Source organism: Ailuropoda melanoleuca, chromosome 3 (genome assembly GCF_002007445.2).
Source record: "Ailuropoda melanoleuca isolate Jingjing chromosome 3, ASM200744v2, whole genome shotgun sequence".
Taxonomy (NCBI): domain Eukaryota; kingdom Metazoa; phylum Chordata; class Mammalia; order Carnivora; family Ursidae; genus Ailuropoda; species Ailuropoda melanoleuca.
In genome coordinates this window covers 47,746,314-47,763,854 of record NC_048220.1, presented here as the reverse complement: position 1 = coordinate 47,763,854, position 17,541 = coordinate 47,746,314, and the positions used below count along the sequence as shown (strand labels likewise).

Genomic DNA, 17,541 nt, shown 5'->3' with positions numbered 1-17,541 from the left:
TGGTAGAAAACCTAGAGTTACAGGAAGCTAAGGATAGCACTACTAGGAGCAAGTGTTCGACTGCTCTTCATGCTGCAGGATTCAGTCCAATAACATCGGGAAAGAACCCACAGGTTTCAGCAACATGGAGGTCAACCTTGGAGTGGGCTGTTGGCAGTGGAAGCCGATGAGGAGTAAGATGAAGAGCGAATGCAGAGGAAACAAAGCCCTGAGTGCAGGCAGCAAGTCTGACTGTTACAGGAAGGAGCAGAATGGTGGCTGAAAAGCAAAGTAATAGATGCTTTTAAAAACCGTGTTGTGTTAAAATAGCATCGTGCATAAGCAAAACAATCATTCCGGTGGAAAAACAACTTTCTGTGAGTAATCTCAATCATACCTGGAATTTCTAGGTTATGGAACTTTTCATACTACGCGTGAGTTAGAAAGGCTAAGTGTAAGTTATTCTCTTCATTTTATGGGCGGTAAACCTGAGCTACAGAAAAATTTCTCTAAGAAAATGGACAAGGAAGGAATTGAGGTTCATCAAATAAATATCTTCACTGATTTTTTTTTAAGGTAGAAAAGTACAATGCACTGTGTTGAGAAAACAATTTTACTATAATAGCCACATGTTGGAAAAGTCTAAAATTTTAAGGCTACATTAATTTTTGGTACACGCCCCATGGAAGATGCCTTGTAGTCCAGTTACATCCTCAAGATGCCAAAGTCAGTCTTCGGGATTGGTGCGTTGAGGGCCGCACTAAGACTGAGACCCAGGACCAGTCTGGTGTCCACTGGATCAATAATCCCATCATCCCACAGCCTGATAAAAGAACAAAACATAAGTTATTAGGAATCCATCACCAAACTACCATTTACACAATTTATGTCCAGAAACACTGAGGCTTTTCTTCAGGTCCTAGAGGGATCTACTGATGAGCTTCTGTGTACAACATTCTCAGAACATTCTCATAACTGAAACCACCTTCAAAGGAGGGGGAAAGAGAGAAAGAAAAATGACAGGACTTTCATCCCCAGCCCTCACAGAATGTCGGAGTGAGCTTATGGCTTTGGGAACTGCTTCAAGAAACCTCAGAGTAATCCTTGATTTTAAAATATTTTTATGTATTTCAGGAAAAGGTTTCCTGTTCCTCTTCTGTCCATCCAAATGTACAAGTTGATGTGTTCCTATTACTAACATGGAGAGGCCCGCGAACCCAGGTAATAATCTCAAACCAAAGTCTCTACTGGAAAAGGTGTATTTCCCCAAACTCCCAACTTTTAAGAAACCCTGACAATTACTGAATAGACTTCACTACATTTGGTTAATAAAATACCTTCAATATAAGTCCTTTATTTTTTGCTACAATAGGAAAATAATAGCTTTAAGCTGCTTACAAAAGAAACCCTGAAGTGGGAATGTGTTTGCTTTTCACTGACAACCTCAATTTTATAAAGAAAAATGAATGAGAAATACTGTTTTTTAAAGGTCATTAGTAGGTGGCAGTTTGGCTTTCTTTAAACAAACTGTCTTCGGTATCTGGACAATTGCATCAATTATTAAACCATACTTACATTGACAGACCATGAATCAAATCTTTGCTCATAAAACATTCATAATAGAGACCCTGAAGTATCAAGAGCCAATAAGGAAAGGCCACTCTTGTCATGCGTAACCAGGTCAACTGATTACACTCCCTTCTGAAGCCTACAGCAGAATAATCCAGCAAGCATGGCGATGCCAGGGTCGCTTTGAGATGGTCATAGAAAAGACTACTCCAGGTAAGAGGCCCTAATCAAATGCCTGAAAAAGTTCTGATTGTAAAAAGAAGTGAGCAGAAGCAAACGGGCATGGTGCACCTGTAAAATAAAGGATTAAGAGAAACACAGAAATTACAGCAGCACATAATGAAAGAGCTCTCTGAAAAAACAGGTCCAACCACGGCAGGGCTAAAACAGACCACAGAAGTTTCTTGTTAAGCTGAGATTTACTGAACCCGAGGAAGGCACCATAAATTGGCTTGAAAATCCTTTCATCTTTGAAAAGAAAATTGCTGTCCCCATGCCACCAAGTGTTTCAACAGAAGGGTTAAGCGTCTTCAGATTAACAGAAAAACCTTCGTGTCTTACAATATTTATTTCCAAAGATAAATCTATCTGGGCCATGTGCTCTCCTGCCTTGAATACAGTCCATTAAAATAATAATACTAATGTAAGCATGAAAATAATAAGGGATTCAGTCTTTCTCAAAAGACAAACTTAGCCAGGGCTGAAAAACAAATTAATGGCTCCTACAAGATACGCTATTTTTCAAAGTTTAATATTTCAACTGCCCTTGTGAATTTCACTCAAAATCTTATGTAGAAACAAAAAACTGTAGGTGAGCTTACAATTTATTATTTTCTCTTAAACATTTTTTTTAGGGTTTTCTATTTCCTCTTTGCTTTTACTGGCTACTATAGAAGTCTGTTTAAGTGATGGTAAAAAGAACATGTTTATGTCTCAAAGACTATCAAATACTTTGGTCTTAACTAAATCAATCAATGACCCACAACACCAAAATATACCTGCGAATTTGCTGGCAAAAATACATATTAACGAGAAGAGAAATGGGCCTTTTAAAGATGTCAAATGGTGTTATTTTCCTTCTGAAACTAATTACGCTCTTGAAAATAAGTATGGTCAGCCCTTGTACGCCCAGTGCTAGGAGCAGCGCCTGCCACAAAAGTTGTGTTCAGTTGACTGAATGAATTCTAATTTGTTATTTTCTTTTCTCCTTCCTCTCCAGTTTGCCTTCACCAATAAATGACATAAATCACAGCATAACCTAATTTTAAAAGACACAAATAATTATTTTCTTTATTCCATCTGCCCAAGGGATAAGAGGAAGATAGGAAGCTTAGATTATTCTTCAGAATGAAGAACATTAGAGTTGCTGAAAACAGAGGTCTGGATGCACACACATCAGCCAGTCTCCAGCCCGGGCAGGCCGTGATCATTTATTAGCTCATTAAGCGGTGTAAGAAACAAACAGAACCAAGAGTTGCAATGCCGTGTGAGTGATTACTTGGTGTTGACACATAGACCCTGGCTCTGAGTAATGACCTTCTGAATGCACACACACACTCCTTAGCAGGTGTCCAGCCAACAAGTGTCCAGCCAATCTCATGTTTAAAATGGGGTAAACAGGGGGCGCCTGGGTGGCACAGCAGTTAAGCGTCTGCCTTCGGCTCAGGGCGTGATCCCGGCGTTGTGGGATCGAGCCCCACGTCAGGCTCCTCCGATATGAGCCTGTTTCTTCCTCTCCCACTCCCCCTGTGTGTTCCCTCTCTCGCTGGCTGTCTCTATCTCTGTCGAATAAATAAATAAAATCTTTTAAAAAAATAAAAATAAAAAATAAAAAAATAAAATAAAATGGGGTAAACAGGAAATAATCAAAGAGAGGGGTATCACAGGAATCCACATGTTGAAGCAAAAATTATAAAAGAACGAATTCCCAAAAATGACACAGCCAGGATAACTCTTAACTCTTAAACTTTTCAGCCCTGTAAGCCCAGACACCTCACCTATAACTGGGATAAGGAAGAAGGGGGGAGGGTTGGAGAATCACACCAATGGTGGTGGATACACAGCCCAGCCTGAGAGAAGGAGTGGTATTTCAGCAGACATTCCCATTATAGAGATAACAAGACAAAATTAAGTGTGTCCAATCATTCCTTTTTGGTTCCCATGAAGGCTGGACCAACCCAACCGCCCAAATCTCTGTAAAGCTGCCACCCTGACAACATCAGGACGTGGTTATTCCCTGGCTCCCACCTTGCACTGGAATAGTAAGGGTCTCCTTCCTCTTCAAACCTCTTAATGATGGGCTCTTTTAAAGCTGCTTCATCAGCACTGGAGAACTGAAAGAAAAAGGATCATGAGTAAGTCCACTGCAGTAAAACAACAGAGCCACTCAAGAGAACCTCAAGAAAAAAGGGGCAAGCATTGCATGAGTAATGGTGCTCCAACACCTTCACAGTGATACATAGAGATTACAAGGGATGCTTTAACACACACAATCTCACCCATGACATGAGTGCCACCTTGGTGCACCGTTACACTGCCCTTATCCCAGACAACATCCTGAGGCCATTTAGTGTAACGTTCAAAACCAAGGGTCGGGGTCCAATAATGGATGTGAATCATACAATATAATGAAAGGACAACCTTACATTTAGCAGCTTCCGTTGAAGGTGGACAAGTAGGGAATTTTCATTCGAAGGAACCAAATTCAAAAAAATTTTAAAGCTTAAAGGGGTAAAACAACAACACAACTTGAATAAACTCAAACAGCTGAGAGATATTTTTCCCCTAATTAAAAATTTAGTGGTTTTTGCCCACCAGTATTGCCAGAAACAAGTGATAATTAATTCAGATGTAAAAATCTTCATGCAAACTAATTTTGAAACCCTGAAAAACATTTTCAACTTCAAAAGTATTTCACACCAAAAACAAATGACTTATTTCAAATAAATCCAACCTTCTTTTATGTACTTTCATAGTTTAATATTATTTTATGTCAAGAATTTGGAAGGTGAACAACTAAAATCCTATACTTTCCTTTCATATATAAAAAGAGACAAATCCATAGATTTGTATGTCAAATTGATCAAAGAACAACCATCTGATAAGAGATCACTGAGCTAAGTCTTCAAAATATCAGGCAGAGGGGCGCCTGGGTGGCTCAGCTGCTTAAGCATCTTGACCTTTGATTCTTTTTTTTTTTTTAAGATTTTATTTATTTATTCGACAGAGATAGAGACAGCCAGCGAGAGAGGGAACACAAGCAGGGGGAGTGGGAGAGGAAGAAGCAGGCTCATAGTGGAGGAGCCTGATGTGGGGCTCGATCCCATAACGCCGGGATCATGCCCTGAGCCGAAGGCAGACGCTTAACCGCTGTGCCACCCAGGCGCCCCTTGACCTTTGATTCTGACTCAGGTCACGGTCTCAGGGTGGTGAGACTGAGCTCCACGTGGGGCTCGGCTCCATGCTCAGCGTGGCGTCTGCTTGAGGATTCTCTCCCTGTTTCTCTGCCCCTCTCCAACACACACTCTCTCCCTCTCTAAATAATTAAGTAAAGTCTTAAAAAAATATATCTATCAAGGAGAATTTCATACCCCCACCACCCCTAACACACACATAAATAAACCTTTCATTTTGCTTGGATACCAATCAGTACTGAAGTGAAAATGAAACCTCAGTTTTAAGTGTGCAGAGTCGCCCCTGCTTGGAAAAGAAGACTGAGGACGTGGGGCATGCGTGGGATGCATTCAGGGAGGTAGGGCCCACCCTCCATGCTTAGCTTATCCCCATCCCACCAACTAGACAGTTGACCAGATGACCCCCTAAATGGCAGGAATGAGAGCCCTAAAGGCAAGTCCTCCTCCACATTACGCCCTGTTATGATAGAACAGCACACCTGAACAATTCCAAGAACATGCATCAATCATTTGAAGGCTTGGTGCTTACACAAAAGAGTCATAAGTTCTGACTAATTAAAATTACTGAAGGGGCGTCTGGGCGGCTCAGTCAGTGAAGCCTCCAACTCTTGACCTGGGCTCAGGTCATCATCTCGGGGTCATGGGATCGAGCCCTGAGTCGGACTCCACACTCAGCCCAGAACCTGCTGAGCTTCTCTCCCCCTCTGCCCCGCCACCACCCCCGCGCCGCTCCCCCCACCCACGCATGCACCGGTGCACTCTCTCTCTCAAAAAAAAATAAAAATGAATGCAAAACTTCAGAAGAATCTCTGAGACACAAACAAAAGAATCCACTTTAAACACCTGCAGTGAAGAATCTACCTTAATACATAACCTTGTTGTTCACTCAACCCTGAGACTGTGAGTTGTCAGCCCCCAGAATGTCAGCTGCTCAAGGGGCAAGAGCCACATTTTCTCTGAGTCATGTAAATTTTCTAAGGTGCTTGGGAGCACACTGTACCCTGTGGAGTCCTCAGTACCTTTTGTTCGCTGTTGCTGACAAGACCTAAAAAATAATCTCTTAAAGGACCTATTAACATGCAGCAAAACTAAAAGCCGCCGCTTGCTGATCTGCCTTTCATCAAGCTGCCAGTGACCTCTCCGTTTTCCTCCATTTACCCATGCACGGTGTCATGTTACTCATTTCTCAATTAGATGACTGAGCCCTCCCACTCAAAGACAATCTAAGGGAGAAACTGAAAAAACAAAATTCGGCTGCTTTCAGTCATAAAATCAAAGAAGTAAATCACATTTATTTAAATCTCACTAACTCCAAACGACTAAGAGCCAAGCATCCTTATGCCTGAGGCACTCACAGGCACAGTTTCTGAAGTGTTTTCTTGGAGATTCGGAAAAATTACAAGAAGGGACCTCAAATAAAGTGGCTCTAAGAAGAGAGACAGAGCATATGTCAGTCAATATTGCTCCAAGTCAGCATCTTCTAAATGAAGCCAGGCTCTGGCGTGAGACCCTAAGCCACAAACAGAGGGGTTCTGGGCGCACTGCTCCCTGCCTACAGAGTGCTCAATGGTAAAAGCCAAACCCAGAGAGGCAGAAGAAATGGCATTTACTTTCTTCCCTTCACGTGCTCTTTGGTCCTTTGCTACTGTGGCCAACACATTGGCTGCCTGCTCTCCTCCCATCACCGAGATGCGAGCGTTTGGCCACAGGTAGAGGAATCTCGGGCTGTGGGGGGAGAAAAGAAAAAATGATCAAGTTAATTCACTGTACAACACAGAGATTTTCACAGGCCCTTGTTTACCTTCTAAATTAGTCGTTCTTCATTCTAGCTGTGCATTACAAGGGGATTTTTTCTTTGAAACCAAGCTGGGAATCCACCCCAGGCTAATCTCCAGAGGTGTGGCCTGAACGGAGTAGGATTTCTAAGTTCTCCAGGTGATGGTGATGTCTGTTCTGATAAATTTTATTTTTCCATTTCATCTCAATTTACTGGGCATGAAAACATTCAGAATACCCCCTTATTATCTGTGGTCATGTCCTGTTTTCCATTCCTGATATAAAAAAAGCCTTTCTGCATTTTTTTTTTAAAAATATTTTATTTATTTATTTGACAGAGATAGAGACAGCCAGTGAGAGAGGGAACACAAGCAGGGGGAGTGGGAGAGGAAGGAGGCTCATAGCAGAGGAGCCTGATGTGGGGCTCGATCCCATAACGCCGAAGGCAGACGCCCTGAGCCGAAGGCAGACGCTTAACCGCTGTGCCACCCAGGCGCCCCATTTCTGCTTTTTTTTTAGTTTTACTAGAAGATTATCAAATTTGTTAACCCTTTTAAACAAAACAACTCTGGGTTTCCTGATTCTTCTATCTTTATAATGTCCTCTTTTCTATTTTTCTTGTGTTTAATATGCTGTTCTTCTGTGAACTTCCTGAGCTGGCTCACTGATTTTCAGCCTTCTTTTCATATATATGTATATATATATTTACGTCTACTACACACATTCCTCAAAGCAAGACTTTAGCTGCATCACACGAGTTATATGTGTATTTTCATTATCAGCCATTTCAAAATATTTCCTGATTCCCATCGTGGATTTCTTCCAAGTACCACAATCAGCCTTAAACTTCATTTCACTCCTCCAGATGATACAAATTATGGTATAACTGACCAAGATCTGCGAATATCATTCTGGGTTTCAAGTAAACATGTAACGATCTGACCATTTATAATTATACTTGAAGTGTGATTCTTTCTTTCAGAGAAAACCACGACAACCACGTACCTATATGCTCTGCCACACATCCCATAGTTTCCAGCCCCGTAAGATCCCCCAATGATGATAGTTATCTTAGGCACTTTGGCGCAGGCTACAGCAGCCACCATCTTGGCACCATCCTTGGCAATTCCTTCAGCTTCATATTCTCTACCAACCATAAACCCTACAAGAAACGAAAGAGGAAAAGCCTCTGGATGATGGGATTCATGTGCAGAAGTCAATTCCAACATGGTATTTGAAGGACATCTTGCCAACTATATTTTACTACAAGGCTCCTCACTATAACAAAATATTTATATGAGAAATTTACCCCCAAAAAAGTGTGTTTTGAAAGATAAAGTAGAATTGCTTCTAATCACTTCTAAAATTTTCCTTAGAATGGTTCATCTGGATGCACGCAAAGATCTTCAAGCAAGATAAGCGTGCAAGAAACTTATCTTCCAGAAATTCCCTTAGAACAGCGGCTTGGTGACAAAAGAATGTGACACGACAAGTTAAAGACAAAGGGCTGTGGCGAGCCCAACTATGAGGCCTCCGGTATTCACGGTATTCACGGACCTGCTTCAATACAGAAACTGCTCCTTCTGAAATGCTGCTTTACACCTCTGAGGAAATCAAGATTCATGTTTCATAGATGCTAAGGGCCCCGCCAGTGACTCAATAATGAGGCAGAAGCATTTTCCACAACTACAGGATTCCTCTACTATCTCAAGGTCCCAGCTCTGCTGAAACTGCTCTGCTGTCACACTGGGCCTCCCAGGCCTGCCAGGCCTTGGGCGCGATCCTCCTCCCCTCACCAAACCCAAGTCAGGCTTCAGGTGGCTCCCTCCCCACCTATCGACTCACTCGCCTGTCCCTATTTTTGCTTTGCAAGTTCCAGCCATCGAGTCATCCGATTCCACTCAGTTTCTATGAGACGCCCGCACAAGCTGCAGATACAGCAGGACTGAGAGGACAGCCCTCCCCGGGCACGATGCGCTTGCTTCCCTGGGCCCCTCTGTGCAGGGCCCTCACTAGAGCTCAGAGCTCCTCTTTCTGCCTTGTCTTGACTCTGTGAAACATTCCACAATAGCCATCTCAAGTAGCAGCTATCTTTTTTTTTTAAACTAATTTTACTTTATTCTCATTATGAGGATAATACATGTTCATTATGGAAAACTGCATATATTTTTTTTAATTGTATGATTTTTATTTTTTTTTAATTTATAATTTTTTTCTTATTATGTCAAGTTAGCACCACATAGCAGCTATCTTCAAGCTCTGCTCCCTCACCTGGGACCCCACCGTCTCTCTATTCCCTGTGGACGATTTTGCCTTGAAAAAGATTACGCCACCTCACTTGCCTTCTCTAACCCTTCCCAGCAGCAAAAACAGCATCATCATGCTCCCTTCCTTCCTCTACTCTCAATTCTGTGGAAGAAATTAGAGTCACTCAAAGACTGTCCCTGAGCCCTCTTCTCGTCTCACGGGGAGTTCTTATCTCTTCCCACAGCTTTAAGTAATACCTACATATTCTGATGGTGCCTACATCTTCACCTGCAGCTAACACATGTCTTCCATGCTCCAGATTTATCCAACTGCCCTCTGCATATGTATCTCCATGAATGTCACACAAGTCTCTCAAATGCAAGGTTGCAAAACCAAACTCAGCCTCTGCTCTCTGCCCCCAACCCAACTAAAAACCCAAACACAAAAACACACGTATATCTTCCAGGAAGAAGGTTTACTTTACTGGTGGTTAAGAAACCATGAACCATTATTAGAAACAAGGTCCCTGGACTCGTGAAGCCTTAGAATCCCTTTTCTCTGGCCTATTACCAGGTTTGCCTCCTAGGACCCCCTCAGGTGGTGTCTGGATAGAACACCTCTCAAAACTCATCTAACCAAGTGTCACAAACTTAAGAGCAGCACCAGATAAAGATGTCTTAGCGCCAGGACTAGTTAAAGCTCTGCTGACGGCCACGAGCCAAACTCCTCTTTCTTGTGAAGGCTTGCCTGATTCTAACAACTAATTAAAAACTCTCCTTCCTTTGAGCCTGAGATAACCATGGATCACTTAGAAGACAGGGGTGGGGGGCTTTCAGCTAACCAACATATCTAAGTGCAACACACAATATAAATAGTAGAATCCTAAATTCTAAGAAAAAGAAATCTACAACCATAAAAAACCTTAAAAATCATTGCATCCACATCATCGGTGAAACATGAAATCCAGACAGGTGCTACTGATCACATCTTTCTCTGGATTCTAAATTCAAATCCCCAGACTGTTGTTCAGGATGTGCACAGACCTTTTATAATGTGTCACTTCAGGCAGAATTAACTACCCAAGAAAAGATGAGGGAAAGGGTGAACCCACAGCATGTGCTTGAAGTCCTTTAAGGAAAACAAAGTGCTAGGGAAGAGACGATGGGTCAGACAACGCCCCTCGGAGTGAGATCAGAGAGTGTTCCTGGTAGAGAACACAGCCCTGCTGCTGTGGGGAAGGGGAAAGGGAGCCCATCTGACCGGGATACGCGTAACTCAGAAACTGCTTTATCCAAATATGGATACATTTCTCACATATTTGATTCATGAAGGGTTAAACCTTAAAGAGACTCTACAAAGAGTATCCAATAGATCTTTCTGCTGTGACAGAAGAGTTCTAGGTCTACACTGTCCAGTACTGGCGTCATACCGGACAATGAAGCTCTGGAATAATGCAACAAGGCTGATTAACCTATTTTTCTTACCGGTAATGTTCTGAAGGAACAGCAGAGGAATATTCCTTTGGCAGCATATCTGGATGAAGTGAGCCCCCTATAAGTAAATAAGATAATCTTTTCAAAGAGGGAGGGTAACAAATCTGCATCCACCAAGCACCCTACAAACACAGTGATAAGAAAGAGCACCCTGTGCTTGGCTGGTAACAACACCACCGTGCGGACCCACGGTCAACGGGACGCATGACTGTGCTGGTACCGCATTGGCTTGGCAGTCGCCTGTGTGGTCACTGGCACACAGCTGTTGGGATGAAGTCAATCGCTAACATTCTGAACAGCAAGCGAAACTCAAGAAACGAAGAGAAGAACTGCTTGTCAGTGGGAATTCCTGAGCCTCGCAGTAAGATGATTCTTTAGTTTTCCAGTTTAAAAGAAAACAGAATATAAACACTTCCAAGACAAGTATTCTCACAGTCTTAGGCTATGTACATGTCATCCACGACACTTATAATTCATGAACCTTATAAGAACTTTTTAAAACATCTGATTTTTTTAAATAGTGCTCTAGATAAAACAGGTTAATGTAAACCTCCACAAAAGCTGTTCAAACACTAACACACACACACACACACGTTCACATGCATGTACACACAGTGTTCTACCTACTAAGGCATCTGGTTAAATATTGTAAAGCTTTCATGTAATAAACTTTCATTCATTACTTGACCTTCAAAGCAAATTATGTTTAAATTAAAACAGAAAATCTTGAAACAGTTTAACAGTACTTGCCTTTTTTGCAGATTCAGAAAAGAGAACTCCATTATTTCCAATGATACCTATAGGGTATCCAAATATTCTAGCAAATCCTCAAAGGAAAATTGAAAAAAAAAGATTTACGTATTTCAGAGGGCTTTTAATTCACAGCTAACAAAGTTATACATTCCTTAAATTCAAATCAAAGTTTAAAATGTGGAGATTTTGTCTAGGGTACAGAACAGCTCACGTCACAATGTTTTATTTCTAAGGTATCGGAGTCTGGGTGTTTTGCTTCCTTGAGTGGGCTCCATGTAAAGGTGTCACTTGTCCGACTGGTTGGTTTGATTAGATGATGGGGTTAGGGTGTCACCCATTCACTCGTGTAATGTATGTCAAGCGCCCACTAGGTACCAGACAGAGGATATTCTGAAATGGAACGAATCACAGATGAGAGCCCTTTAAACACCCATGTTAAGAGCTCTCCACCAGTTTCAGATGACTGGCTTGCCTGAAAATGCCTGTGGTGATGACAGGCCCTCAAGGTAAAGGGGATAAACTCAGCAAAGGCCGACTTGCTTTCAAAAGCAGGAACACAGTCAAGCCTGGGGGTCGTGAGTTTCCAGTAACAAACGCAGTTAAGCTTAGAAGAATGAATCTCACTGCCACTCCCACTGCACACACCCACTGTCCATGCACACAGACACACCAGAGAAGCAAGGGAGAAGGAAAGAGAGGATGACAGTATGTGAGGGAGACACCCGAGGTGACTTCAGGAGTTTTTTGTAAACCTGAAAAACTTGACTAGAGAGAGCTTCCCGAGAGTGAAGTTCAACAAGCCTACTTAGGACTCTAAACAGATGTCAAAGACCTGGAACCCAAGGGTCAACAAACCATGTTTGTTGAAGTGGGTCAAAGTGCCCAGAACCAGGCTCTGTCTTCAAGCTCAAGATGCACAGGCTGCCACTGAGGTGTCGCTGGTATGTGACACAAAGCAGGTGCTCAAAACATGGTTGAAGAAAAATTAATGGATAAGAGAGAATGTCAACCTACTGATACACCAGGACACTGAACTGTTAAAAATTTGTTTTTGTTCTTTACTCTGGGCTTCTCTTGGTTTTCTTGGTCTTTCAGTCCTAAAACCCCAGCCAAAAGCCTATGCTGTCCATCTTAAATGGCACTGCCACTTACACAGGCAATGCAGAGGGGTGACCATCCCCGGAGGTCTGGCAATCCACTCAGAGTTCAGCCCCATCCCACAAGAACAGCTAGGAATCTTGCTCATCTCCCGGCAGTGTGGTACTGCCCCTAAGTATAGTGCCCCGTGAGCTATTTAGACTTCCAACCTTAGCCTGGCCTGGGATCTCCAGGGAAAGGACCAGTAAAGTAGGCACATGCCCCACTGTATTAGGGACACAGAGGAAGTGCCTTCACCAAATTCCTTCAGGCCAAACAGGAGAGCAAAATGTCCGAGAAAATATTAGGGCCTACGTAAGGCAAGTGCAGAGGCCGGAGGAAACTCTTCAGAGCTGCCAGAGTCCTCTGAGCCTCAGAAATATCTGTCCTTCTCCCTCCCCCCAACACTTCCTCCTCTCACACCCCCCCCCCCCCCCCCCNTCTCACCCCCCGCCCCCCCCCCCCGCCCCTCTTCTTCTCACACCTCTGCAATCTTTTGTGAATTCCAGTAGAGTCAAGAAGAGACAGAGGAACTACATATATCCTTAGTATTCTAGGGGACAAAGGTACCACAAGTCTTTCAGCAAGTAAGGGGCAAATTCATAAAATGGATGACCAACACAGCCCATCTATCTTTGGGGAAAGAAGCAGAAACAGCTCTGACTTGTTTCAAACTGCTGCACAAGAGGTTACACCCTGAACTCTTTGGTCACAAATCCTGAATATACATCAAACAAAAAGCTCTTAATCACTTAAACACCTCAATACAAAGACATAAATTCTACTCCCAGTGTGAACCCTTTTGTCGCTCATAAATCAAACCAGGAGAAAAGTGTTGTGATTTGTCCTTAAGCCTCAATGTATATTTGCAATCTGGATTTTTGTAGTGAGTAATTTTTTTTTAACTCTCATATGTCGTCTTCAGGTTACTCACTACATCTTCTAGCTTTCATAAGACCAAATAAAATTCACAGAATTCATTTTGTCATTTGTCCAAGATAGATTATTATGGGTCTAGAATCTATGTTTCAAATACTTTTCTTCAAAGGCCTACAAACTCAACACTTCAGATGAATGAATGAACTTTTATAAACAGCCTTATGTTGTTTTTTCATATTTGGTTTTCTGTCCTGTATTCTCAATCTAGTGTTTACATGATTCAACATTAGACCTACACAGAGACTATGAGCAGGTGTAAATCACTTAACAGCCTTCTAGGAAGCTCAACATCATATAAAACCTGCTAGTAGAATTAAAGACTAAAGAACCAAGGAAACAGTGTTGAAATTTTCAAAATTATTACAAATTATCCAGAGAAACAAAAAGAGCTACAAATATTTCTGCTAACTTTACTTTGATAAGAAGCTTTTTTTTTTTTTAAGAGAGGGAGAGAGAAGTGGGGTAAGGGGCAGATAGAGATGGAGGGAGAGAATCTTAAGCAAGCTCCATGCCCAGTGCAGAGTCTGACATGGGGCTTGATCCCACAACCCTGAGATCATGACCTGAGCCAAAATCAAGAGTTGGATGCTGAACCGACTGAGCCACCCAGGCGCCCCAATAAGAAGGTTTTTATACAATGAATACCACCAAGTCTCAGACAAGGTCCTATACCACAGCATCTAGCCGTCATCATCGTAAACTCAGGACCTGTGAAGCCATTCAGCTACACATGACCTTCACAAAACAACTCTTTTTGAATACAGACTCACACACTTGTACCACTTTAAATAACAAAGCTCACACCAAATACGTCAATACCTTGAGACAAGAGACCACTTATTTTCAAAGCAATAGAAAATGTCCAGGGGCGCCTCAGTGGCTCAGTCAGTAGAACATAGGACTCTTGATCTCACGGTTGTGAGGTCAAGCCCAACACTGGGTGTAGAGATTACCTAAAAACAAAATCTTTAAAAAAAAAAAAAGTTCATATTTTCGATTCTTTGCCTTTATACCTGTAACTAATGTGTCTCCATATAAGGCTTTGAACTCGTTGAATCTGCTTCCATCCACAATTCTAGCAATGACCTAAGAAGAAAAATAACAATGTCCCAGAGAGATTATACTACAAAAGAAATTTTACCTTAAAGTTATTCATAAGGAAAACAAGTTTATTATTAAGTTCTCACTTTCAGAGAATTTCACCCTACAGAGCAAGTCTTCTCACTGGAAGTTCACTTTCTATGCATGGCTAAGACCCTGAAGTTATTCTGGGCCCTGGTTCTATACCACACTGTAGGAGCCACATGCTACAAACCGGAAAAGCAGAGACTATGAGGGCTGGAAGCTGGACTCAGAGCTTCAAGAGCTGCTCAAAATTATTGACAAAAGGGCCAGGGATTCTATCACAAAGCACGATATAGGCTCAAAGTCAGGAGACTCAGCTTCCAAGCGAAGGGATCGCACAGGATTTGCGTGTCCTGGATAAAGTCTCAGTTCTCACTTCTGCAAAGGTGGGACAAAGTTGTAAGGATGTGATGAACCTAAAAAAATAAGGCTGAGATGAAGACCCAGCTCTCTGACTCCCAGGTCTACTGCTGAGAAACTAGAGTTATAGGCTGCTTACCTAAAATCCTAAGCCTCAGTTTTTTCCTCTGATTAAAAAAAAAAAAAGGATAAGGGGAACCCTCTTAGACTGTTGGTGGGAATGCAAACTGGTACAGCCACTCTGGAAAACAATATGGAACTTCCCCAAAAAGTTAAAAAAAAAAAAAAAAAGAACTACCCTACAACCCAGCAACTGCACTACCAGGTATTTACCCAAAAGATCCAGGAATACTGATTCGAAGGGATACACACATCCTGCTGCTTACAGCAGCGTTATCTACAATAGCCAAACTATGGAGCAAGCCCAAATGTCCATCAACTGGTGAATGGATAAAGATGTGATACACACACACACACACACACACACACACACACACAATGGAACATTACTCAGCCATCAAAAGGAACGAAATCTTGCCATTTGCAATGACGTATATGGAGCTAGAGTGCATTATGCTAAGTGAATTACTCACGGAGAGACAAATACCATATGACTTCACTTGTATGAGGAATTTAAGAAACAAAACAGATGAACACAGAGGGAGGGGAAAATAAAGAGAGGGAAAGGAAACAAACTGTGAGAGACTCTTAACAAGAGGGAGAACAAACTGAGGGTTGACGAAGGGAAGAGGGCGGGGGACTGGCTAGACAGGTGATGGGTATTAAGGAGGGCACTTGTGATGAGCACTGGGTGTTACATGGAAATGCTAAATCACTCGATTCTAAAACTGAAACTAATATTGCACTGTGTGTTAACTAGCTGGAATTTAAATAAAAACCTAAAAAGGTAAAAAAAAAAAAAAGACAAGGGCAAAAAGATGATACTTAAAAAGTGCAAACTAAAGCACACTGCCTGGCCCTCACTGGAAAGTAGCTATTATTATTAAGACTTCAATAAAGTTTCCTTGATTCTGAATCTGATATGCTTGAAGGACCATCCCACATAAATACACATCTAATCTAAAAGGAGTAATTACTAAATAGTTTATCCTTGGGACTCATCATATACATCAGGACTATTTCGAGGAGTTCCAAACATATTCCAAATTTCTTCAGAAACTATTTTAGATGATATACACCATTTTTCTTTCTAGTCCAAACTTCCTTTCTCCTGTTTGCTACATCAAAGCCTTGTTTTGTAACATGCTAAGGCTGAAAAATAAGTGAATGCTTCCCAGTAGCATTCTTTCCAAAAAGTAAGAGTGGGGGCGCCTGGGTGGCACAGCGGTTAAGCGTCTGCCTTCGGCTCAGGGCGTGATCCTGGTGTTATGGGTTCGAGCCCCACATCAGGCTCTTCTGCTATGAGCTTGCTTCTTCCTCTCCCACTCCCCTGCTTGTGTTCCCTCTCTCTCTGGCTGTCTCTATCTCTGTCAAATAAATAAAAAATAAAAAAAATCTTAAAAAAAAAAAGTAAGAGTGTACTTGGAATTATTTTTTATTTTCCTAAAAGGTCCGATAATGTAATGGGAATATAAGTTATCTGTTCTAAATGCTATGTAGCTCCAAAACTGTACCTTCTAAAACACAATCAACATATAACAACTACCATTCTTTCACACAAAGATAAAGCCCCACAAAGAGCACAGCAAACTAGGGCCTCTTCGTATGAAACTATCTCCTATTTGCTTTACGACGACCACCACCCAGCCACATAAGACATATTAACTCATCTTTACAAAGACTCACACTTCAGGAAGGAGATACATTATTTGGTACTATAGCTATTTCTAGAAGTGGAAAGCGATGCTCAGAGAGGTCCAATCCCAGTACCACTGACTAGGGAAATAAGGACTACAAGCCAGGTTTTCCAATGAACGTTCCAGAGCTTTCCCCCAGCTCCATTGAACAGTAAGACCTCCATACAAGGCTTATTTGCAATTACAGGAAAACATAATACACGATCACCATCACAATGATGACTGTGAATCAGCAAAAAGTAGAAAGTCCAGGAAACTATACTTAAGAAGGTAAAAGTCTATCTTTATAAAAAGACCTCCATTTAAATGAAATGGAACTATCAGGAAGGCATGCATGTGCATCTGTTTTACTCATTTCTGTACCCCTGGTGCCTCAAACAGTATCTTCACAGAGCAAACACTCAATAAACACTGTTGAATTAACGAGAAAAAGCGGTTATGCTTAACAGGATGAATTCTTAGCCATCTAGAAAACCTAGCTATCCGCAGCAACTCATTTCTCAAGCATATCAGATTGTAAGAATCAAACTTTCAATGCCTATAATTAATGGAAAAGGCAAGCTAAAATCCTAATTCTGTAACTTACAGTTAACTAAGTCACCTTGCTAAAGTGAAATACCAGTTGGAGATCTATAAAATCCAGAATGTGAAGACCCTCCAATATAGGGTATTGCCTCAATATGTAACTGTGCACATTCACAGCTGGGATAGTACATTCATCAATTCGTTCAAAAAAATATTTACTGAGTGCCTACCACGTCACCAGGTATTATTATAACGAATAGGACCTAGCCATGGAAATGGTTTCAAGAAGAACTTTTAAATATTGGAGAAATGTTTGTAATTTAAATTGGAGAAAGATTTTTAAAAAATACACATGGGTATGTTTGTATGTATAGACTATTGCAGCTACATAAAAATGTATATATATAC

General features: G+C 41.6%; 1 protein-coding gene across 3 annotated transcripts in view; it reads right to left on the bottom strand.

Annotated features, from left to right (window-relative positions):
- Window positions 1-512: 512 nt before the first annotated feature.
- The window catches only part of MCCC2 (methylcrotonoyl-CoA carboxylase 2), a 63,489-nt gene continuing 46,460 nt past the window's right edge, over window positions 513-17,541 (bottom strand). For 2 of the 3 annotated variants that reach the window (XM_002915896.4, XM_034656330.1), the window contains exons 11-17: window positions 14,320-14,392; window positions 11,228-11,304; window positions 10,469-10,535; window positions 7,743-7,899; window positions 6,572-6,686; window positions 3,796-3,881; window positions 513-802 (exon numbers count right to left, since the gene is read on the bottom strand). In XM_002915896.4, the coding sequence (XP_002915942.1) occupies window positions 685-802; window positions 3,796-3,881; window positions 6,572-6,686; window positions 7,743-7,899; window positions 10,469-10,535; window positions 11,228-11,304; window positions 14,320-14,392 (693 nt within the window). In that variant the 3' untranslated portion in view covers window positions 513-684. The remainder of the gene's footprint in view (window positions 803-3,795; window positions 3,882-6,571; window positions 6,687-7,742; window positions 7,900-10,468; window positions 10,536-11,227; window positions 11,305-14,319; window positions 14,393-17,541) is intronic. The other variant, XM_019796045.2, reaches the window with a different exon arrangement.